The 25,106-nt window shown below is 49.2% G+C and overlaps 1 protein-coding gene across 2 annotated transcripts in view; it reads right to left on the bottom strand.

The window, feature by feature from the left end:
* The window catches only part of DCAF13 (DDB1 and CUL4 associated factor 13), a 78,378-nt gene that overhangs the window by 38,049 nt on the left and 15,223 nt on the right, over positions 1-25,106 (bottom strand). For both annotated transcript variants that reach the window (XM_063924245.1, XM_063924247.1), the window contains exon 4: positions 24,992-25,081. In XM_063924245.1, the coding sequence (XP_063780315.1) occupies positions 24,992-25,081 (90 nt within the window). The remainder of the gene's footprint in view (positions 1-24,991; positions 25,082-25,106) is intronic.

Below are 25,106 nucleotides of genomic sequence, written 5' to 3'. Positions count from 1 at the left end.
TATTGCAATCACCTCACAGTAGGGACCTTCATATGGCAGTGGCAGGAGGCACCTTTATACAGGTACTATTTGCTGTTTATATATATACCCACGGAAGATATGAGTATAGCAGCTACCACTTCCCTCCTCCAGACACGGACTCTCCAAACAGGGACATGGACGGGCTGACACATCATAGGTTGTGTGTACAATTCAATCCCAGGGGTTCAAGGAATCCCGGGATTGAAAAAAATAAGAATTTACTTACCGATAATTCTATTTCTCGTAGTCCGTAGTGGATGCTGGGAACTCCGTAAGGACCATGGGGAATAGCGGCTCCGCAGGAGACTGGGCACAAAAAGTAAAAGCTTTAGACTAGCTGGTGTGCACTGGCTCCTCCCCCTATGACCCTCCTCCAAGCCTCAGTTAAGATACTGTGCCCGGACGAGCGTACATAATAAGGAAGGATCTTGAATCCCGGGTAAGACTCATACCAGCCACACCAATCACACCGTACAACTCGTGATGTGAACCCAGTTAACAGTATGATAACCGTAGGAGCCTCTGAAAAGATGGCTCACAACAATAAACATCCCGATTTTTTTGTAACAATAACTATATACAAGTATTGCAGACAATCCGCACTTGGGATGGGCGCCCAGCATCCACTACGGACTACGAGAAATAGAATTATCGGTAAGTAAATTCTTATTTTCTCTGACGTCCTAGTGGATGCTGGGAACTCCGTAAGGACCATGGGGATTATACCAAAGCCCCAAACGGGCGGGAGAGTGCGGATGACTCTGCAGCACCGAATGAGAGAACTCCAGGTCCTCCTCAGCCAGGGTATCAAATTTGTAGAATTTAGCAAACGTGTTTGCCCCTGACCAAGTAGCTGCTCGGCAAAGTTGTAAAGCCGAGACCCCTCGGGCAGCCGCCCAAGATGAGCCCACCTTCCTTGTGGAATGGGCTTTTACAGATTTTGGCTGTGGCAGGCCTGCCACAGAATGTGCAAGTTGAATTGTACTACAAATTCAACGAGCAATCGTCTGCTTAGAAGCAGGAGCACCCAGCTTGTTGGGTGCACACAGTATAAACAGCGAGTCAGATTTTCTGACTCCAGCCGTCCTGGAAACATATTTTCAGGGCCCTGACTACGTCCAGCAACTTGGAGTCCTCCAAGTCCCTAGTAGCCACAGGTACCACAATAGGTTGATTCATGTGAAACGCTGAAACCACCTTAGGGAGAAATTGAGGACGAGTCCTCAATTCCGCCCTATCCGAATGAAATATCAGGTAAGGGCTTTTATAGGATAAAGCCGCCAATTCTGATACGCGCCTGGCTGAAGCCAGGGCCAACAGCATTACCACTTTCCATGTGAGATATTTCAAATCCACTGTGGCAAGTGGTTCAAACCAATGTGATTTTAGGAACCCTAAAACTACATTGAGATCCCAAGGTGCCACTGGAGGCACAAAAGGAGGCTGTATATGCAGTACCCCTTTGACAAACGTCTGAACTTCAGGCACTGAAGCCACTTCTTTCTGGAAGAAGATCGACAGGGCCGAAATTTGAACCTTAATGGATCCTAATTTTAGGCCCATAGACAATCCTGCTTGCAGGAAATGTAGGAAACGACCCAGTTGAAATTCCTCCGTAGGGGCCTTCTTGGCCTCACACCACGCAACATATTTTCGCCAAATGCGATGATAATGTTTTGCAGTTACATCCTTCCTGGCCTTGATCAGGGTAGGGATGACTTTATCTGGAATGCCTTTTTCCTTCAGGATACGGCGTTCAACCGCCATGCCGTCAAACGCAGCCGCGGTAAGTCTTGGAACAGACAAGGTCCCTGCTGGAGCAGGTCCTTCCTTAGAGGTAGAGGCCACGGGTCCTCCGTGAGCATCTCTTGCAGCTCCGGGTACCAAGTTCTTCTTGGCCAATCCGGAGCCACGAGTATCGTTCTTACTCCTCTCCTTCTTATGATTCTCAGTACTTTTGGTATGAGAGGAAGAGGAGGGAACACATATACCGACTGGAACACCCACGGAGTTACCAGAGCGTCCACCGCTATTGCCTGAGGGTCCCTTGACCTGGCGCAATATCTGTCCAGTTTCTTGTTGAGACGGGACGCCATCATGTCCACCTTTGGTTTTTCCCAACGTTTTACAATCACTTGGAAGACTTCTGTCCGACTGGATCAATACCGGTCGACCCTGAAGCAGAGGCCTTGCTTGACTTAGGGCATTGTAAATGGCCCTTAGCTCTAGGATATTTATGTGAAGAGACGTTTCCATGCTTGTCCACAAGCCCTGGAAATTTCTTCCCTGTGTGACTGCTCCCCAGCCTCTCAGGCTGGCATCCGTGGTTACCAGCATCCAATCCTGAATGCCGAATCTGCGGCCCTCTAGAAGATGAGCCTTCTGTAACCACCACAGGAGAGATACCCGTGTCCTTGGAGATAGGGTTATCTGCTGATGCATCTGAAGATGCGATCCGGACCATTTGTCCAGCAGATCCCACTGAAAAGTTCTTGCATGGAATCTTCCGAATGGAATCGCTTCGTAAGAAGCCACCATTTTTCCCAGGACTCTCGTGCACTGATGCACTGACACTTGTCCTGGTTTTAGGAGGTTCCTGACTAGCTCGGATAACTCCCTGGCCTTCTCCTCCGGGAGAAACACCTTTTTCTGGACTGTGTCCAGAATCATCCCTAGGAACAGTAGACGTGTTGTCGGAATCAGCTGTGATTTTGGGATATTTAGAATCCACCCGTGCTGACGTAGCACTACCTGAGATAGTGCTACTCCGACCTCTAACTGTTCCCTGGACCTTGCCCTTATCAGGAGATCGTCCAAGTAAGGGATAATTAATACGCCTTTTCTTCGAAGAAGAATCATCATTTCGGCCATTACCTTGGTAAAGACCCGTGGTGCCGTGGACAATCCAAACGGCAGCGTCTGAAACTGATAATGACAGTTTTGTATCACAAACCTGAGGTACCCTTGGTGAGAAGGGTAGATTGGGACATGGAGATAAGCATCCTTGATGTCTAGAGATACCATATAGTCCCCTTCTTCCAGGTTCGCTATCACTGCTCTGAGTGACTCCATCTTGAATTTGAACCTTTTTATGTAAGTGTTCAAAGATTTTAGATTTAAAATTGGTCTCACCGAGCCGTCCGGCTTCGGTACCACAAACAGCGTGGAATAATACCCCTTTCCCTGTTGTAGGAGGGGTACCTTGATTATCACCTGCTGGGAATACAGCTTGTGAATAGCTTCCAATACTGCCTCCCTGTCGGAGGGAGACGTTGGTAGAGCAGACTTCAGGAACCGGCGAGGGGGAGACGTCTCGAATTCCAATTTGTACCCCTGTGATACTACCTGCAGGATCCAGGGGTCCACTTGCGAGTGAGCCCACTGCGCGCTGAAATTCTTGAGACGGCCCCCCACCGTGCCCGAGTCTGCTTGCAGAGCCCCAGCGTCATGCTGAGGACTTGGCAGAAGCGGGGGAGGGCTTCTGCTCCTGGGAAGAGGCTGCATGGTGCAGTCTTTTTCCCCTTCCTCTGCCCCGGGGCAGGAACGAGCGGCCTTTTTCCCTCTTGCCCTTATAGGGACGAAAGGACTGGGTTTGAAAAGACGGTGTCTTTTTCTGATGAGAGGTGACCTGGGGTAAAAAGGTGGATTTTCCAGCCGTTGCTGTGGCCACCAGGTCCGATAGACCGACCCCAAATAACTCCTCCCCTTTATACGGCAATACTTCCATATGTCGTTTGGAATCCGCATCACCTGACCACTGTCGCGTCCATAACGTTCTTCTGGCAGAGATGGACATCGCACTTACTCTAGATGCCAGGGTGCAAATATCCCTCTGTGCATCTCGCATATATAGTAATGCATCCTTTAAATGCTCTATAGTTAATAATATACTGTCCCTATCCAGGGTATCAATATTTTCAGTCAGGGAATCCGACCAAGCCACTCCAGCGCTGCACATCCAGGCTGAGGCGATCGCTGGTCGCAGTATAACACCGGTATGTGTGTATATACCTTTTAAGATATTTTCCAGCCTTCTATCAGCTGGTTCCTTGAGAGCGGCCGTATCAGGAGACGGTAACGCCACTTGTTTTGATAAGCGTGTGAGCGCCTTATCTACCCTAGGGGGTGTTTCCCAACGTGCCCTAACCTCTGGCGGGAAAGGGTATAGTGCCAATAATTTATTAGAAATCAGCAGTTTTTTATCGGGGGAAACCCACGCTTTATCACACACCTCATTTAATTCATCGGACTCAGGAAAAACCACTGGTAGTTTTTTCACACCCCACATAATACCCTTTTTTGTGGTACTTGTAGTGTCAGAAATGTTCAATGCCTCCTTCATTGCCGTGATCATGTAACGTGTGGCCCTACTGGACATTACGTTTGTCTCGTCACCGTCGACACTGGATTCAGTATCCGTGTCAGGGTCTGTGTCGACCATCTGAGGTAACGGGCGTTTTAGCGCCCCTGACGGTGTCTGAGACGCCTGAACAGGCACTAATTGATTTGTCGGCTGTCTCATGTCGTCAACAGTTTTTTGCAAAGTGCTGACATTGTCACGTAATTCTTTAATTACTACCATCCAGTCAGGTGTCGACTCCCTAGGGGGTGACATCACTAACACAGGCAATTGCTCTGCTTCCACATCATTTTCCTCCTCATACATGTCGACACAATCGTACCGACACCCAGCACACACACAGGGAATGCTCTGATAGAGGACAGGACCCCACTAGCCCTTTGGGGAGACAGAGGGAGAGTTTGCCAGCACACACCAGAGCGCTATATATATACAGGGATAACCTTATATAAGTGTTACTCCCTGTTATAGCTGCTGTATTTATATATTAGCTGCCAATAGTGCCCCCCTCTCTGTTTTACCCTGTTTCTGTAGTGCAGGACTGCAGGGGAGAGTCAGGGAGCCGTCCTTCCAGCGGAGCTGTGAAAGAAAATGGCGCTTGTGTGCTGAGGAGAAAGGCTCCGCCCCCTTCACGGCGGCCTTTTCTCCCGCTTTTTTCAGGAAACTGGCAGGGGATAAATGCATCCATATAGCCCAGGAGCTATATGTGATGCATTTTTTTTAGCCATATAAGGTTTTTATATCGTTTTTATTGCGTCTCAGGGCGCTCCCCCCCCAGCGCCCTGCACCCTCAGTGACCGGAGTGTGAAGTGTGCTGAGAGCAATGGCGCACAGCTGCAGTGCTGTGCGCTACCTTATTTGAAGACAGGAACGTCTTCTGCCGCCGCTTTCTCCGGACCTCTTCGCTCTTCTGGCTCTGTAAGGGGGCCGGCGGCGTGGCTCCGGGACCCATCCAGGCTGAACCTGTGATCGTCCCTCTGGAGCTAATGTCCAGTAGCCAAGAAGCCCAATCCACTCTGCAGTCAGGTGAGTTCGCTTCTTCTCCCCTTAGTCCCACGATGCAGTGAGCCTGTTGCCAGCAGGACTCACTGAAAATAAAAAACCTATTTAAACTTTTACTTCTAAGCAGCTCAGGAGAGCCACCTAGCTTGCACCCTTCTCGTTCGGGCACAAAAATCTAACTGAGGCTTGGAGGAGGGTCATAGGGGGAGGAGCCAGTGCACACCAGCTAGTCTAAAGCTTTTACTTTTTGTGCCCAGTCTCATGCGGAGCCGCTATTCCCCATGGTCCTTACGGAGTTCCCAGCATCCACTAGGACGTCAGAGAAATACAGTAATGTCACAGGCTTTACAAACAAATGAAGAACGACTAATTACAATATCATTCAGCACTTTACAGAGAATATTTCACCAATCCTCAATGGAACTAACAGTCTAAGGGTGTGTACACACGGTGAGATATTTTCTTTCGATTTTGACTATATAGTCAAAATCGCAAGAAAAGTTAGTGCAGATCACAAGGTGAAAGTCACCTTGCGATCCAGATTCAATCCCGATGCGCGGTCCCGCCAGGTCGGCATTGCAAGAAAAGATAGACTGTGCAGGCAAGTCAATCTTTGCTAGATCGGTGTACTATTTAGTTCATCTCACATGTCAATGATATCTCACAGAAGCCAAAATCGTAAGCACACATAGTCCATATCTCAAGAAAAGTTAGTCAAAATCGGTGGTGCTGGGCTCCAGGGAGTTCAAGGGAAATTGCAAGTGAAAATCGGGCATAGCAAGGATCTCACCGTGTGTACACACCCTTAGTGTCCGATTTAGAGGGAAATAACTGTGTTTACGTGTTCGAGTGGCACTGCGCACCCATTCCGATGGTTCCGCTCGGACAGGCATAACTGATCTGGACACAGAGTGATTTCAGTGGGCGATCCTGGGAGGTAATTAGGTGTCACATTCCTGTTGGTTGTAAGATTAAGGCAGTCATCTTGTAGGTAAGACGTTTACTGCTCCAATAGTCTTAAATAAAGACTCCTCCCCTTTCACAAGGGGCATACAGATGTTAGAGCAGTTTAATGCTTCTTGATGTTACAGAAAGTATACACATTGAGAGAAATGCCTCAACCAATACACAATACCACAGGGGGTAGTTTGCCCTGTTAGCCAATTAAGTTAAGTGCATGTGTCTTGCAAGCCAAAGGAATGAACACTTTTAACATTGTTCCCATGGACAGTGGAGAGTGACCACTCCCATATGCCTTGTCCCACCTGCCGTGTTAAGCCATAGCCCAGGTGCCTGCTTGTCAGGGGTGCGGTGAGGAGGGTTCCCTCCAAACCAAACTTCTAGGAATCTGCTAAGGTACCAAGCCTGCCACTTCCAGCCTGAAGCCAAGCTCCAGAGATGGGCAACCAGGGTCCCCAGGCAGAGTCTCCTGCCCACAGAGTGGGAGTCCTTTGAGACTCCCTGAAACCATTTAGTTGGCTGGGTTGGCCAGCTTCTCTTCTGTCTTCCCATGCTATTTTCATTGAGAAGGCTATAACAGATGGCATTCTGTTGCTTGAGAGGGGGCTGGGGGATCCCAGCAGCCCACAAAGCACCGGAATCCCCCTAGACCACCAGCGATGGCAAGTAAACACGTTACTTTAAAATATAATCACATTTAAAATAAGATTTTACTCACCGGTAAATCTATTTCTCGTAGTCCGTAGTGGATGCTGGGAACTCCGTAAGGACCATGGGGAATAGCGGCTCCGCAGGAGACTGGGCACAACTAAAGAAAGCTTTAAGTCACCTGGTGTGCACTGGCTCCTCCCACTATGACCCTCCTCCAAGCCTCAGTTAGGACACTGTGCCCGGACGAGCTGACATAATAAGGAAGGATTTTGAATCCCGGGTAAGACTCATACCAGCCACACCAATCACACCGTATAACTCGTGATACTATACCCAGTTAACAGTATGAATATAACTGAGCCTCTCAACAGATGGCTCAACAATAACCCTTTAGTTAGGCAATAACTATATACAAGTATTGCAGACAATCCGCACTTGGGATGGGCGCCCAGCATCCACTACGGACTACGAGAAATAGATTTACCGGTGAGTAAAATCTTATTTTCTCTGACGTCCTAGTGGATGCTGGGAACTCCGTAAGGACCATGGGGGATTATACCAAAGCTCCCAAACGGGCAGGAGAGTGCGGATGACTCTGCAGCACCGAATGAGAGAACTCCAGGTCCTCCTCAGCCAGGGTATCAATTTTGGAGAATTTAGCAAACGTGTTTGCCCCTGACCAAGTTGCAGCTCGGCAAAGTTGGAAAGCCGAGACCCCTCGGGCAGCTGCCCAAGATGAGCCCACCTTCCTTGTGGAATGGGCTTTTACAGATTTTAGCTGCGGTAATCCAGCCGCAGAATGCGCCAGCTGAATTGTGCTACAAATCCAGCAAGCAATAGTCTGCTTAGAAGCAGGAGCACCCAGTTTGTTGGGTGCATACAGGATAAACAGAGAGTCAGTTCTCCTGACTCTAGCCGTCCTGGAAACATAATTTTTCAAGGCCCTGACTACGTCCAGTAACTTGGAATCCTCCAAGTCCCTAGTAGCCGCAGGCACTACAATAGGTTGGTTCAAGTGAAAAGCTGATACCACCTTAGGGAGAAACTGGGGACGAGTCCTCAATTCTGCCCTATCCATATGGAAAATCAGATAAGGACTTTTATATGACAAAGCCGCCAATTCTGATACACGCCTGGCCGAAGCCAAGGCCAATAACATGACCACTTTCCGCGTGAGATATTTTAGATCCACGGTTTTTAGTGGCTCACACCAAATGTGGTTTTAAGAAACTCAACACCACGTTGAGAACCCAAGGTGCCACTGGAGGCACAACCGGGGGCTGAACATGCAGCACTCCTTTTACAATGTCTGAACTTCAGGTACTGAAGCTAGTTCTTTCTGGAAGAAAATCGACAGAGCCGAGATCTGTATCTTAATGGAGCCTAATTTTAGGCCCATAGACACTCCTGCTTGTAGGAAATGCAGAAATCGACCTAGTTGAAATTCCTCTGTTGGGGCCTTTTTTGGCCTCACACCAAGCAACATATTTCCGCCATATGCGGTGATAATGTTTTGCAGTTACATCTTTCCCGGCTTGAATCAGCGTAGGAATGACTTCCTCCGGAATGCCCTTTTCCTTTAGGATCCGGCGTTCAACCGCCATGCCGTCAAAACGTAGCCGCGGTAAGTCTTGGAACAGACAGGGCCCCTGCTGCCGCAGGTCCTGTCTGAGCGGCAGAGGCCATGGGTCCTCTGATATAATTTCTTGAAGTTCTGGGTACCAAGCTCTTCTTGGCCAATCCGGAACCACGAGTATCGTTCTTACTCCTCGCCTTCCTATTATTCTCAGTACCTTTTGTAGGAGAGGCAGAGGGGGGAACACATAAACCGACTGGTACACCCACGGTGTTACCAGAGCGTCCACAGCTATCGCCTGAGGGTCCCTTGACCTGGCGCAATATCTTTTATAGCTTTTTGTTGAGGCGGGACGCCATCATGTCCACCTGTGGCCTTTCCCAATGGTGTACAATCCTTTGGAAGACTTCTGGATGAAATCCCCACTCTCCCGGGTGGAGGTCGTGTCTGCTGAGAAGATCTGCTTCCCAGTCGTCCACATCGGGAATGAACACTGCTGACAGTGCTAACACATGATTTTCCGCCCATCGGAGGATCCTTGTGGCTTCTGCCATCGCCATCCTGCTTCTTGTGCCGCCCCGTTGGTTTACATGGGCGACTGCCGTGATGTTGTCTGATTGGATCAGTACCGGCTGATTTTGAAGCAGAGGCCTTGCCTGACTCAGGGCATTGTAAATGGCCCTCAGTTCCAGAATATTTATGTGTAGGGAAGTCACCTGACTTGACCAAAGTCCCTGGAAGTTTCTTCCCTGTGTGACTGCCCCCCAGCCTCAAAGGCTGGCATCCATGTTCACTAGGACCTAGTCCTGTATGCCGAACCTGCGGCCCTCTTGAAGATGGGCACTCTGCAGCCACCACAGTAGAGATACCCTGGTCCTTGAAGACAGGGTTATCAGCCGATGCATCTGAAGATGTGATCCGGACCACTTGTCCAACAGGTCCCACTGAAAAGTTCTTGCATGGAACCTGCCGAATGGGATTGCTTCGTAGGAAGCTACCATTTTTCCCAGGACTCGCGTGCAATGATGCACCGATACCTGTTTTGGCTTCAGGAGGTCTATGACTAGAGATGACAGCTCCTTGGCTTTCTCCTCCGGGAGAAACACTTATTTCTGTTCTGTGTCCAGAACCATCCCCAGGAACAGTAGACGTGTCGTAGGAACCAGCTGTGACTTTGGACTGTTTAGAATCCAACCGTGCTGTTGTAGCACTTTCCAAAATAGTGCTACCCCGACAAGCAACTGCTCCTTGGACCTTGCCCTTATAAGGAGATTGTCCAAGTACGGGATAATTAAAACTCCCTTTTTTCGAAGGAGTATCATCATTTCGGCCATTACCTTGGTAAACACCCTCGGTGCCATGTACAGTCCAAACGGCAGTGTCTGGACTTGGTAATGGTAATCCTGTACCACAAATCTGAGGTACTCCTGGCGAGGATGGTAAATGGGGACATGCAGGTAAGCATCCTTGATGTCCCGGGATCCCATGTAATCCCCCTCGTCCAGGCTTGCAATAACCGCCCTGAGCGATTCCATCTTGAACTTGAATTTTTTTATGTATGTGTTCAAGGATTTTAAAATAAGAATTTACTTACCGATAATTCTATTTCTCGTAGTCCGTAGTGGATGCTGGGGACTCCGTCAGGACCATGGGGTTTAGCGGCTCCGCAGGAGACAGGGCACAATAATAAAAGCTTTAGGATCAGGTGGTGTGCACTGGCTCCTCCCCCTATGACCCTCCTCCAAGCCTCAGTTAGGATACTGTGCCCGGACGAGCGTGCATAATAAGGAAGGATATTGAATCCCGGGTAAGACTCATACCAGCCACACCAATCACACCGTACAACCTGTGATCTGAACCCAGTTAACAGTATGATAACAACGAAGGAGCCTCTGAAAAGATGGCTCACAACAAGAATAACCCGATTTTTGTAACAATAACTATGTACAAGTATTGCAGACAATCCGCACTTGGGATGGGCGCCCAGCATCCACTACGGACTACGAGAAATAGAATTATCGGTAAGTAAATTCTTATTTTCTCTAACGTCCTAAGTGGATGCTGGGGACTCCGTCAGGACCATGGGGATTATACCAAAGCTCCCAAACGGGCGGGAGAGTGCGGATGACTCTGCAGCACCGAATGAGAGAACTCCAGGTCCTCCTCAGTCAGGGTGTGCCCCTGACCAAGTAGCAGCTCGGCAAAGTTGTAAAGCCGAGACCCCTCGGGCAGCCGCCCAAGATGAGCCCACTTCCTTGTGGAATGGGCTTTTACTGATTTTGGCTGTGGCAAGCCTGCCACAGAATGTGCAAGCCGAATTGCACTACAAATCCAGCGAGCAATCGTCTGCTTAGAAGCAGGAACACCCATCTTGTTGGGTGCATACAGGCTAAACAGCGAGTCAGATTTTCTGACTCCAGTCGTCCTGGAAACATATATTTTCAGGGCCCCGACAACGTCAAGTAACTTGGAGTCCTCCAAGTCCCTAGTAGCCGCAGGTACCACAATAGGTTGGTTCATGTGAAAAACAGAAAACACCTTAAGGAGAAAATTGAGGACGAGTCCTCAATTCTGCCCTGTCAGAATGAAAAATTAAGTAAGGGCTTTTATATGATAAAGCCGCCCATTCTAACACACGCCTGGCTGAAGCCAGGGCTAATAGAATCTTCACCTTCCATGTGAAATATTTTAATTCCACAGTGGTGAGTGGATCAAACCAATGTGACTTTAGGAAACTCAAAACAACATTGAGATCCCAAGGTGCCACTGGGGGCACAAAAGGAGGCTGTATATGCAGTACCCCTTTTACAAACGTCTGAACTTCAGGCACTGAAGCCAGTTCTTTCTGGTAGAAATTTGACAGGGTCGAAATTTGAACCTTAATGGACCCTAATTTTAGGCCCATAGACAGTCCTGTTTTCAGGAAATGTAGGAAACGACCCAGTTGGAATTCCTCTGTAGGGACCTTCTTGGCCTCACACCACGCAACATATTTTCGCCAAATGCGGTGAAAATGTTTTGCGGTTACATCCTTCCTGGCTTCGACCAGGGTAGGGATGACTTCATCTAGAATGCCCTTTCAGGATCCGGCGTTCAACTGCCATGCCGTCAAACGCAGCCGCGGTAAGTCTTGGAACAGACAAGGCCCCTGCTGGAGCAGGTCCTTTCTTAAAGGTAGAGGCCATGGTTCTTCTGTGAGCATCTCTTGAAGTTCCGGGTACCAAGTCCTTCTTGACCCATCCGGAACCACGAGTATCGTTCTTACTCATCTCCTTCCTATGATTCTCAGTACTTTTGGTATGAGATGCATAGGAGGGAACACATACCCTGACTGGTACACCCACAGTGTTACCAGAGCGTCCACCGCTATTGCCTGAGGGTCCCTTGACCTGGCGCAATATTTGTCTAGTTTTTTGTTCAGGCGGGACGCCATCATGTCCACCTTTGGTTTTTCCCAACGGTTTACAATCATGTGGAAGACTTCCCGCTGAAGTCCCCACTCTCCCGGGTGGAGGTTATGCCTGCTGAGGAAGTTTGCTTCCCAGTTTTCCACTCCCGGAATTAACACTGCTGAGAGTGTTATCACATGATTTTTCGCCCAGCGAAGAATCCTTGCAGTTTCTGCCATTTCCCTCCTGCTTCATGTGCCGCCCTGTCTGTTTACGTGGGCGACTGCCGTGATGTTGTCCCACTGGATCAATACCGGCTGACCTTGAAGCAGAGGTCTTGCTAAGCTTAGAGCCTTGTAAATTGCCCTTAGCTCCAGTATATTTATGTGGAGAGAAGTCTCCAGACTTGATCACACTCCCTGGAAATTTTTTCCTTGTGTGACTGCTCCCCAGCCACTCAGGCTGGCATCCGTGGTCACCAGGACCCAGTCCTGAATGTCGAATCTGCGGCCCTTTCATAGATGAGCACTCTGCAGCCACCGCAGAAGAAAACACCCTTGTCCTTGGAGACAGGGTTATCCGCTGATGCATCTGAAGATGCGATCCGGACCATATTCCCAGCAGATTCCACTGAAAGGTTCTTGCGTGAAATCTACCGAATGGGATCGCTTTGTAAGAAACCACCATTTTTCACAGGACCCTTGTGCAATGATGCACTGATACTTTTCCTGGTTTTAGGAGGTTCCTGACTAGCTCGGATAACTCCCTGGTCTTTTTCTCCGGGAGAAAACATCCTTTTCTGGACTGTGTCCAGAATCATTCCTAGGAACATTAGACGTGTCGTCGGAAAAAGCTGCGATTTTGGAATATTTAGAATCCACTCGTGCTGTCGTAGAACTACTTGAGATAGTGCTACTCCGACCGCCAACTGTTCTCTGGACCTTGCCCTTATCAGGAAAGCGTCCATATTTCTTTTAGGAAGAATCATCATTTCGGCCATTACCATGGTAAAGACCCGGGGTGCCGTGGACAATCCAAACGGCAGCGTCTGAACTGATAGTGACAGTTCTGTACCACGAACCTGAGATACCCTTGGTGAGAAGGGCAAAATTTGGACATGTAGGTAAGCGTCCCTGATATCCAGTGACACCATATCGTCCTGGTTCGCTATCACTGCTCTGAGTGACTCCATCTTGATTTGAACCCTTGTATGTAATTGTTCAAATCTTTTAGATCTCACCGAGCCGTTTGGCTTCAGTACCACAATATAGTGTGGAATAATACCCCTTCCCTTGTTGTAGGAGGGGTACTTTGATTATCACCTGCTGGGAATACAGCCTGTGAATTTTTTTCCAATACTGCCTCCCTGTCGGAGGGAGACGTTGGTAAAGCAGACTTCAGGAACTTGTGAGGGGAAGACGTCTCGAATTTCCAATGTACACCTGGGATACTACGTGTAGGATCCAGGAGTCCACTTGTGAGTGAGCCCACTGCGTGCTGAAACTCTTGAGATGACCCCCCACCGCACCTGAGTCCGCTTGTATGGCCCCAGCGTCATGCTGCGGACTTGGCAGAAGCTGTGGAGGACTTCTGTTCCTGGGAATGGGCTGCCTGCTGCAGTCTTCTTCCCTTTCCTCTAACCCTGGGCAGATATGACTGGCCTTTTGCCCTCCTGCCTTTATGGGTACGAAAGGACTGAGACTGAAAAGACTGTGTCCTTTTTTGCTGAGATGTGACTTGGGGTAACAAAAGTGGATTTTCCAGCTGTTGCCATGGCCACCAGGTCCGATGGACCGCCCCTTTATACGGCAATACTTCCATGTGCCGTCTGGAATCTGCATCACCTGACCACTGTCGTGTCTATAAACATCGTCTGGCAGATATGGACATCACATCTATTCTTGATGCCAGAATGCAAATATCCCTCTGCGCATCTCGCATATATAGAAATGCATCCTTAAAATGCTCTATAGTCAATAAAATATTGTTCCTGTCAAGGGTATCAATATTTTCAGTCAGGAAATCCGACCAAGCCCCCCCAGCGCTGCACATCCAGGCTGAGGCGATTGCTGGTCGTAGTATAACACCAGTATGTGTGTATATACTTTTTAGGATATTTTTCAGCTTCCTATCAGCTGGCTCTTTGAGGGCGGCCGTATCTGGAGACGGTAACGCCACTTGTTTTTATAAGCGTGTGAGCGCCTTATCCACCCTAAGGTGTGTTTCCCAACTCGCCCTCACTTCTGGCGGGAAAGGGTATACCTCCAATAATTTTCTATCGGAGGAAACCCACGTATCATCACACACTTTAATTTATCTGATTCAGGAAAAACTACAAGTAGATTATTCCCACCCTACATAATACCCTTATTTGTGGTACTTGTAGTATCAGAAATATGTAACACCTCCTTCATTGCCCTTAACATGTAACGTGTGGCCCTAAAGGAAAATACGTTTGTTTCTTCACCGTCGACACTGAAGTCAGTGTCCGTGTCTGTGTCGACCAACTGAGGTAAATGGGCGTTTTTACAAGCCCCTGACGGTGTCTGAGACGCCTGGACAGGTACTAATTTGTTTGCCGGCCGTCTCATGTCGTCAACCGACCTTGTTGACATTATCACGTAATTCCTAAATAAGCCATCCATTCCGGTGTCGACTCCCTAGAGAGTGACATCACCAATACAGGCAATTTGCTCCGCCTCCTCACCAACATCGTCCTCCTACATGTCGACACACACGTACCGACACACAGCACACACACAGGGAATGCTCTGATAGAGGACAGGACCCCACTAGCCCTTTGGGGAGACAGAGGGAGAGTTTGCCAGCACACACCAAAAATGCTATAATTATACAGGGACAACCCCTTATACAAGTGTTTTCCCTTATAGCATTTTCACATATGTAATCATATCGCCAAATAAGTGCCCCCCCTCTCTGTTTTAACCCTGTTTCTGTAGTGCAGTGCAGGGGAGAGCCTGGGAGCCTTCCTCACAGCAGAGCTGAGCAGGAAAATGGCGCCGTGTGCTGAGGAGAATAGGCCCCGCCCCCTAAAACGGCGGGCTCTTCTCCCGGAGTTTGTGAGATCTGGCAGGGGTTAAATACATCCATATAGCCTCAAGGGCTATATGTGATGTATTTTAGCCATAAAAAAGGTATAATACATTGCTGCCCAGGGCGCCCCCCCCAGCGCCCTGCACCCTCAGTGACCGCTGGTATGAAGTGTGCTGACAACAATGGCGCACAGCTGCAGTGCTGTGCGCTACCTTATGAAGACTGAAAGTCTTCTGCCGCCTGTTTCTGGACCTCTTCAACTTCGGCATCTGCAAGGGGGGTCGGCGGCACGGCTCCGGGACGAACCCCAGGGTGAGACCTGTGTTCCGACTTCCTCTGGAGCTAATGGTGTCCAGTAGCCTAAGAAGCAAATCCATCCTGCACGCAGGTGAGTTTACTTCTCTCCCCTAAGTCCCTCGTAGCAGTGAGCCTGTTGCCAGCAGGACTCACTGAAAATAAAAAACCTAACTTAAACTTTTATTCTAAGCAGCTCAGGAGAGCCACCTAGATTGCACCCTTCTCGGCCGGGCACAAAGATCTAACTGAGGCTTGGAGGAGGGTCATAGGGGGAGGAGCCAGTGCACACCACCTGATCCTAAAGCTTTTATTATTGTGCCCTGTCTCCTGCGGAGCCGCTAAACCCCATGGTCCTGACGGAGTCCCCAGCATCCACTTAGGACGTTAGAGAAATATAAAATGGGTCACACCGAACCATGCGGTTTCGGTACCCCAAACCGTGTGGAATAGTAACCCCGTCCTTGTTGAAGTAGGGGCACCTTGAGTATTACCTGCTGGGAATACAGCTTATTAATTGCCTCTAGCGCAGCCTCCCTGCCTGAGGGAGTTGTCGGCAAAGTATATTTGAGGAAACGGCGGGGGGGAGACATCTCGAATTCCAGCTTGTACCCCTGAAATACTACTTGAATGAAACAGGGATCCACCTGTGAGCGAGCCCACTGATCGCTGAAATTTTTGAGACGGCCCCCCACCGTACCTGGCTACACCTGTGGAGCCCCCGCGTCATGCTGTGGACTCAGAGGAAGCGAGAGAAGAATTTTGATTCTGGGAACAGGCTGACTGGTGCAGCTTTTTCCCTCTTCCCATGTCTCTGTACAGAAAGGAAGCGCCTTTGACCCGCTTGCTTTTCTGAAGCCGAAAGGACTGTACCTGATAATACAGTGCTTTCTTAGTCTGTGAGGAAACCTGAGGTAAAAATATTTCTTCCCAGCTGTTGCTGTGGATACGAGGTCCCAGAGACCATCCCCAAATAATTCCTCACCCTTATAAGGCAGAATCTCTATGCGCCTTTTAAAGTCAGCATCACCTGTCCAGTGACAGGTCTCTAATACCCTCCTGACAGAATGGACATTACATTCATTTTGGATGCCAGCCGGCAAAATATCCCTCTGTGCATCCCTCATATATAAGACGACGTCTTTAATATGTTCTCATGTTTGACAGGGTCACCGACCACGCTGCAGCAGCACGATCTGCAGGTCTCAGTCTAGTACCTGAGTGTGTAAATACAGACTTCAGGATAGCCTCCTGCTTTTTATCAACAGGTACCTTCAAAGTGGCCGTTCCTAAAACAGCAGTGCCACCTTTTTTGACAACCGTGTGAGCGCCTTATCCACCCTAGGGGATATCTCCCAGCGTAACTTATCCTCTGGCGGGAAAGGGTAACTTTTTAGAAATTACCAGTTTCTTATCGGGGGGAACCCACGCTTTTAACACACTTCATTCATTCATCTGATGGGGGAACAAAACACTGCCTGCTTTTTCTCCCCAACATAAAAACCCATTTTTAGAGGGTTAATGTCAGAAATGTGTAACACATTTTTTTTTATTGCCGGGATCAAGTCACGGATGTTCCTAGTGGATTGTGTATATGTCTCAACCTTGTCGACACTGGAGTCAGACTCCGTGTTGACATCTGTGTCTGCCATCTGAGTGAGCGGGCGTTTTTGAGCCCCTGATGGCCTTTGAGACGCCTGGGCAGGCGCGGACTGAGAAGCCGGCTGTCCCACAGCTGTTACGTCATCCACCCTTTTATGTAAGGAGTTGACACTGTCGGTTAATACCTTTCACCTAACCATCCACTCTGGTGTCGGCCCCACAGGGGGCGACATCACATTTATCGGCATCTGCTCCGTCACCATATAAGCCTCCTCATTAAACATGTCGACACAGCCGTACCGACACACCGCACACACACAGGGAATGCTCTGACTGAGGACAGGACCCCACAAAGCCCTTTGGGGAGACAGAGAGAGAGTATGCCAGCACACACCAGAGCGCTATATAATGTGGGGATTAACACTATAACTGAGTGAAATTTCCCCAATAGCTGCTTGTATATATAATATTGCGCCTAAATTTAGTGCCCCCCTCTCTTTTTAACCCTTTGAGCCTGAAAACTACAGGGGAGAGCCTGGGGAGCTTTCTTCCAGCTGCACTGTGAAGAGAAATGGCGCCAGTGTGTCTGAGGGAGATAGCTCCGCCCCTTTTTCGCGGACTTTTCTCCCGCTTTTTTCTGGATTCTGGCAGGGGTATTTACCACATATATAGCCTCTGGGGCTATATATTGTGGTATTTTTGCCAGCCAAGGTGTTTTTATTGCTGCTCAGGGCGCCCCCCCCAAGCGCCCTGCACCCTCAGTGACCGGAGTGTGAAGTGTGTATGAGGAGCAATGGCGCACAGCTGCAGTGCTGTGCGCTACCTTGGTGAAGACTGATGTCTTCAGCCGCCGATTTTCCGGACCTCTTCTTGCTTCTGGCTCTGTAAGGGGGACGGCGGCGCGGCTCCGGGACCGAACACCAAGGACTGGGCCTGCGGTCGATCCCTCTGGAGCTAATGGTGTCCAGTAGCCTAAGAAGCCCAAGCTGGCTGCAAGCAGGCGAGTTCGCTTCTTCTCCCCTTAGTCCCTCGCTGCAGTGAGCCTGTTGCCAGCAGGTCTCACTGAAAATAAAAAACCTAATTCTATACTTTCTTTCTAGAAGCTCAGGAGAGCCCCTAGTGTGCATCCAACCTCGGCCGGGCACAAAATCTAACTGAGGCTTGGAGGAGGGTCATAGTGGGAGGAGCCAGTGCACACCAGGTGACCTAAAGCTTTCTTTAGTTGTGCCCAGTCTCCTGCGGAGCCGCTATTCCCCATGGTCCTTACGGAGTTCCCAGCATCCACTAGGACGTCAGAGAAAATAAGAATTTACTTACCGATAATTCTATTTCTCGGAGTCCGAAGTGGATGCTGGGGTTCCTGAAAGGACCATGGGGAATAGCGGCTCCGCAGGAGACAGGGCACAAAAAGTAAAGCTTTAGGATCAGGTGGTGTGCACTGGCTCCTCCCCCTATGACCCTCCTCCAAGCCTCAGTTAGGATACTGTGCCCGGACGAGCGTACACAATAAGGAAGGATTTTGAATCCCGGGTAAGACTCATACCAGCCACACCAATCACACTGTACAACCTGTGATCTGAACCCAGTTAACAGTATGATAACAGCGGAGCCTCTGAAAAGATGGCTCACAACAATAATAACCCGATTTTTGTAACTATGTACAAGTATTGCAGATAATCCGCACTAGGGATGGGCGCCCAGCATCCACTACGGACTCCGAGAAATAGAATTATCGGTAAGTAAATTCTTATTTTCTCTATCGTCCTAGTGGATGCTGGGGTTCCTGAAAGGACCATGGGGATAATACCAAAGCTCCCAAACGGGCGGGAGAGTGCGGATGACTCTGCAGCACCGAATGAGAGAACTCCAGGTCCTCCTTAGCCAGGGTATCAAATTTGTAGGATTTTACCAACGTGTTTGCCCCTGACTAAATAGCCGCTCGGCAAAGTTGTAAAGCCGAGACCCCTCGGGCAGCCGCCCAAGATAAGCCCACCTTCCTTGTGGAATGGGCATTTACATATTTTGGCTGTGGCAGGCCTGCCACAGAATGTGCAAGCTGAATTGTATTACACATCCAACTAGCAATAGTCTGCTTAGAAGCAAGAGCACCCAGTTTGTTGGGTGCATACAGGATAACAGCAAGTCAGTTTTCCTGACTCCAGCCGTCCTGGAACCTATATTTACAGGGCCCTGACAACATCTAGCAACCTGGAGTCCTCCAAGTCCCTAGTAGGCGCAAGGCACCAAAATAAGCTGGTTCAGGTGAAACACTGACACCACCTTAGGGAGAGAACTGGGGACGAGTCCGCAGCTCTGCCCTGTCCAAATGGACAACCAGATATGGGCTTTTTTGAGAAAAAAACCACCAATTTGACACTCGCCTGGTCCAGGCCAGGGCCAAGAGCATGGTCACTTTTCATGTGAGATGCTTCAAATCCACAGATTTGACTGGTTTTAAACCAATGTGATTTGAGGAATCCCAGAACTACGTTGAGATCCCACAGTGCCACTGGAGGCACAAAAGGGGGTTGTATATGCAATACTCCCTTGACAAACTTCTGGACTTCAGGAACTGAAGCCACTTCTTTCTGGAAGAAAATCGACAGGGCCGAAATTTGAACCTTAATGGACCCCAATTTGAGGCCCATAGACACTCCTGTTTGCAGGAAATGCAGGAATCGACCGAGTTGAAATTTCTTCGTGGGGCCTTTCTGGCCTCACACCACGCAACATATTTTTGCCACATGTGGTGATAATGTTGTGCGGTCACCTCCTTTCTGGCTTTGACCAGGGTAGGAATGACCTCTTCCGGAATGCCTTTTTCCCTTAGGATCCGGCGTTCCACCGCCATGCCGTCAAACGCAGCTGCGGTAAGTCTTGGAACAGACATGGTACTTGCTGAAACAAGTCCCTTCTTAGCGGCAGAGGCCATAAGTCCTCTGTGAGCATCTCTTGAAGTTCCGGGTACCAAGTCCTTCTTGGCCAATCCGGAGCCATGAGTATAGTTCTTACTCCTCTACGTCTTATAAGTCTCAGTACCTTAGGTATGAGAAGCAGAGGATGGAACACATCCATGGTGTTACCAGAACGTCCACAGCTATTGCCTGAGGGTCTCTTAACCTGGCGCAATACCTGTCCCGTTTTTTGTTCAGACGGGACGCCATCATGTCCACCTTTGGTATTTCCCAACGGTTTACAATCATGTGGAAAACTTCCCGATGAAGTTTCCATTCTGCCGGGTGGAGGTCGTGCCTGCTGAGGAAGTCTGCTTCCCAGTTTCCATTCCCGGAATGAAACACTGCTGACAGTGCTATCACATGATTTTCCGCCCAGCGAAAAGTCCTTGCAGTTTTTGCCATTGCCCTCCTGCTTCTTGTGCCGCCCTGTCTATTTACGTGGGCGACTGCCGTGATGTTTTTCCCACTGGATCAATACCGGCTGACCTTGAAGCAGAGGTCTTGCTAAGCTTAGAGTATTATAAATTTACCCTTAGCTCCAGTATATTTATGTGGAGAAAAGTCTCCAGACTTGATCACACTCCCTGGAAATTTTTTCCTTGTGTGACTGCTCCCCAGCCTCTCGGGCTGGCCTCCGTGGTCACCAGCATCCAATCCTGAATGCCGAATCTGCGGCCCTCTAGAAGATGAGCACTCTGTAACCACCACAGGAGAGACACCCTTGTCCTTGGATATAGGGTTATCCGCTGATGCATCTGAAGATGCGATCCGGACCATTTGTCCAGCAGATCCCACTGAAAAATTCTTGCGTGAAATCTGCCGAATGGAATTGCTTCGTAGGAAGTCACCATCTTTACCAGGACCCTTGTGCAATGATGCACTGATTTTAGGAGGTTCCTGACTAGCTCGGATAACTCCCTGGCTTTCTCTTCCGGGAGAAACACCTTTTTCTGGACTGTGTCCAGAATCATCCCTAGGCACAGCAGACTTGTCGTCGGGATCAGCTGCGATTTTGGAATATTTAGAATCCACCCGTGCTGTTGTAGCAGTATCCGAGATAGTGCTACTCCGACCTCCAACTGTTCCCTGGACTTTGCCCTTATCAGGAGATCGTCCAAGTAAGGGATAATTAAAACGCCTTTTCTTCGAAGAAGAATCATCATTTCGGCCATTACCTTGGTAAAGACCCGGGGTGCCGTGGACAATCCAAACGGCAGCGTCTGAAACTGATAGTGACAGTTCTGTACCACGAACCTGAGGTACCCTTGGTGAGAAGGGCAAATTTTGGACATGGAGGTAAGTATCCCTGATGTCTCGGGACACTATATAGTCCCCTTCTTCCTGGTTCGTTATCACTGCTCTGAGTGACTCCATCTTGATTTGAACCTTTGTAAGTGTTCAAATTTTTTTTTTTTTTTTTTTAGATTTAGAATAGGTCTCACCTAGCCTTCTGGCTTCAGTACCACAATATAATGTGGAATAATACCCCTTTTCTTGTTGTAGGAGGGGTAATTTGATTATCACCTGCTGGGAATACAGCTTGTGAATTGTTTCCCATACTGCCTCCTTGTCGGAGGGAGACCTTGATAAACCAGACTTCAGGAGCCTGCGAAGGGGAAACGTCTCGACATTCCAATCTGTACCCCTGGGATACTACATGTAGGATCCAGGGGTCCTGTACGGTCCCAGCGTCATGCTGAGAGCTTGGCAGAAGCGGTGGAACGCTTCTGTTCCTGGGAATGGGCTGCCTGCTGCAGTCTTCTTCCCTTTCCTCTATCCCTGGGCAGATATGACTCTTATAGGGACGAAAGGACTGAGGCTGAAAAGACGGTGTCTTTTTCTGCAGAGATGTGACTTAGGGTAAAAACGGTGGATTTTCCAGCAGTTGCCGTGGCCACCAGGTCCGATGGACCGACCCCAAATAACTCCTCTTCCTTTATACGGCAATACACCTTTGTGCCGTTTGGAATCTGCATCACCCGACCACTGTCGTGTCCATAAACATCTTCTGGCAGATATGGACATCGCACTTACTCTTGATGCCAGAGTGCAAATATCCCTCTGTGCATCTCGCATATATAGAAAATGCATCCTTTAAATGCTCTATTGTCAATAAAATACTGTCCCTGTCAAGGGTATCAATATTTTTAGTCAGGGAATCCGACCAAGCCACCCCAGCTCTGCACATCCAGGCTGAGGCGATCGCTGGTCGCAGTATAACACCAGTATGTGTGTATATACTTTTTATGATATTTTCCAGCCTCCTGTCAGCTGGCTCCTTGAGGACGGCCCTATCTATAGACGGTACCGCCACTTGTTTTGATAAGCGTGTGAGCGCCTTATCCACCCTAAGGGGTGTTTCCCAACGCGCCCTAACTTCTGGCGGGAAAGGGTATACCGCCCATAATTTTCTATCGGGGGGAACCCACGCATCATCACACACTTCATTTAATTTATCTGATTCAGGAAAAACTACGGTAGTTTTTTTACATCCCACATAATACCCTCTTTTGTGGTACTTGTAGTATCAGAAATATGTAACACCTCCTTCATTGCCCTTAACGTGTGGCCCTAATAAGGAATACGTTTGTTTATTCACCGTCGACACTGGATTCAGTGTCCGTGTCTGTGTCGACCGACTAAAGTAAACGGGCGTTTTAAAACCCCTGACGGTGTTTCTGAGACGTCTGGACCGGTACTAATTGTTTGTCGGCCGTCTCATGTCGTCAACCGACCTTGCAGCGTGTTGACATTATCACGTAATTCCCTAAATAAGCCATCCATTCCGGTGTCGACTCCCTAGAGAGTGACATCACCATTACAGGCAATTGCTCCGCCTCCTCATCAACATCGTCCTCATACATGTCGACACACACGTACCGACACACAGCACACACACAGAGAGGACAGGACCCACTAGCCCTTTGGAGAGACAGAGGGAGAGTTTGCCAGCACACACCAAAAACGCTATAATTATATAGGGACAACCTTATATAAGTGTTTTCCCTTATAGCATCTTTTATATATTTCTAACGCCAAATTAGTGCCCCCCCTCTCTGTTTTAACCCTGTTTCTGTAGTGCAGTGCAGGGGAGAGCCTGGGAGCCTTCCCTCCAGTCTTTCTGTGAGGGAAAATGGCGCTGTGTGCTGAGGAGATAGGCCCCGCCCCTTTTTCGGCGGGCTCGTCTCCCGCTCTTTAATGGATTCTGGCAGGGGTTAAATATCTCCATATAGCCCCCGGAGGCTATATGTGAGGTATTTTTAGCCAAAAAAGGTTTTCATTTGCCTCCCAGGGCGCCCCCCTCCCAGCGCCCTGCACCCTCAGTGACTGCCGTGTGAAGTGTGCTGAGAGGAAATGGCGCACAGCTGCAGTGCTGTGCGCTACCTTAAGAAGACTGAGGAGTCTTCTGCCGCCGATTCTGGACCTCTTCTCGTTTCAGCATCTGCAAGGGGGCCGGCGGCGAGGCTCCGGTGACCATCCAGGCTGTACCTGTGATCGTCCCTCTGGAGCTAATGTCCAGTAGCCAAAGAAGCCAATCCATCCTGCACGCAGGTGAGTTCACTTCTTCTCCCCTAAGTCCCTCGTTGCAGTGATCCTGTTGCCAGCAGGACTCACTGTAAAATAAAAAACCTAAGCTAAACTTTTCTAAGCAGCTCTTTAGGAGAGCCACCTAGATTGCACCCTTCTCGGCCGGGCACAAAAATCTAACTGAGGCTTGGAGGAGGGTCATAGGGGGAGGAGCCAGTGCACACCACCTGATCCTAAAGCTTTACTTTTTGTGCCCTGTCTCCTGCGGAGCCGCTATTCCCCATGGTCCTTTCAGGAACCCCAGCATCCACTAGGACGATAGAGAAAATACATTGCATACCCTGTATCTGGTGCCCTGCACCAGGCTTTTACACATACCCAGGTGCTTAGAACACAATATGTTTTGCGGGTTAATTTGAAACGTTTATTCATTTATGCTTGTATTCTGTGCCCTGCCATAACCCTGCAGCCTGTCTGCAGGGGCTCTCCACTTGGTGCAGTACAACCATGGGTTAACAGGAGCAGTCTTTCCCGCTCCACCCAGCGGGCAGCTATGTGAACTCTCCCCTGGTGCAGCACAGCGCACCGGGGGCTAATCTAATGCTTAGCCACCCTCAGGACTGGGGGTACAGGTTCTCCCTGTTCCCAAACATGAAGTCACTCCACCTCCTGAGTACCGAAGCAACTGAACTCAGTTCAGGCTGCGGGCGCTCCTTACTATGCTCTCTCTCTACAAGTGCTGAGGGCCACAGGGAGCTGGTTCTCCTCATCCCCTATCTTGTAGCCACATAACTCGGCAGCTCAGGACAATAGTTTGGGCTGCTGTGGCTCCCTGCTGCCCTGTAATGCTGAGATGCCAGGAGAAAAGCTCCCAGACCTCCGTGGTTGGCACACAGCCATGCAAGCCCAGGACCATATTCCGGCTGTAGCTGCTCCTTCTGCCCCAGCAGCCCAGGGGTTAACATTCATCACTGCCGCGCCCGCTGACAGAGGTCCGGGCTGCAGCACAACAAACAATGTTAAAAGACATTTTTAAACCTCCGGTGCCTAGTGCCGGTAATACATTTTAAAAATGGTGCCTAGCGACGATCACATTTAAAATTGGTGCCTAGCGCCCATTTGTCCCTTTAAAGATGGCGCACCAGCATGGGGGTTAACACCGTCAATGCCAGCCACCATAAGCCACGTGGGGGGGAGCTGATCCAGGACTAGAACTCGGCTACATACACCAAGGCGAGAGCATCAGCCAGTGAGAGTCTCAGTAGGAAGGAAATCAGTTGCTGCATTGCCATAAAGAATCGGCTGTGGCAAAAGATTTAGAAATCAGGCCCTAACTTCCCTTACTTATACACACACAAATTAAGATCCATTTGTCGGGAGCCAGTTAACTTATCAGTATGTTTTTGGTCTGTGGGAGGAAGCGGGAGCACCTGGGGGAAACCCATGCAAATAGGACATACAAACTCCACACAGAGAGGGCCCTGAATGAAATAGAGCCCATGACTCCTGTGGTATGAGGCAGAAGTGTTAACCTTCTGTGTATAAAAGAAAACACACGAACAAGAATGAAAAGTTCAATAATAGTTTACCAACCCACCTTGCCCAGTATTGTATGTATAGGCTCCTCCTTCTCTCCGTAACCCGGGCTTTCCATCTTCCACTGTTTCACTGTCTTGTCATCGCCAACCTAGCACCAAAGTACAAACAAATAA

This window comes from Pseudophryne corroboree, chromosome 5 (assembly GCF_028390025.1).
Source record: "Pseudophryne corroboree isolate aPseCor3 chromosome 5, aPseCor3.hap2, whole genome shotgun sequence".
NCBI lineage: Eukaryota > Metazoa > Chordata > Amphibia > Anura > Myobatrachidae > Pseudophryne > Pseudophryne corroboree.
Note: the sequence above shows the minus strand (reverse complement) of the source record. Positions and strands in the feature narration are given on the sequence as shown.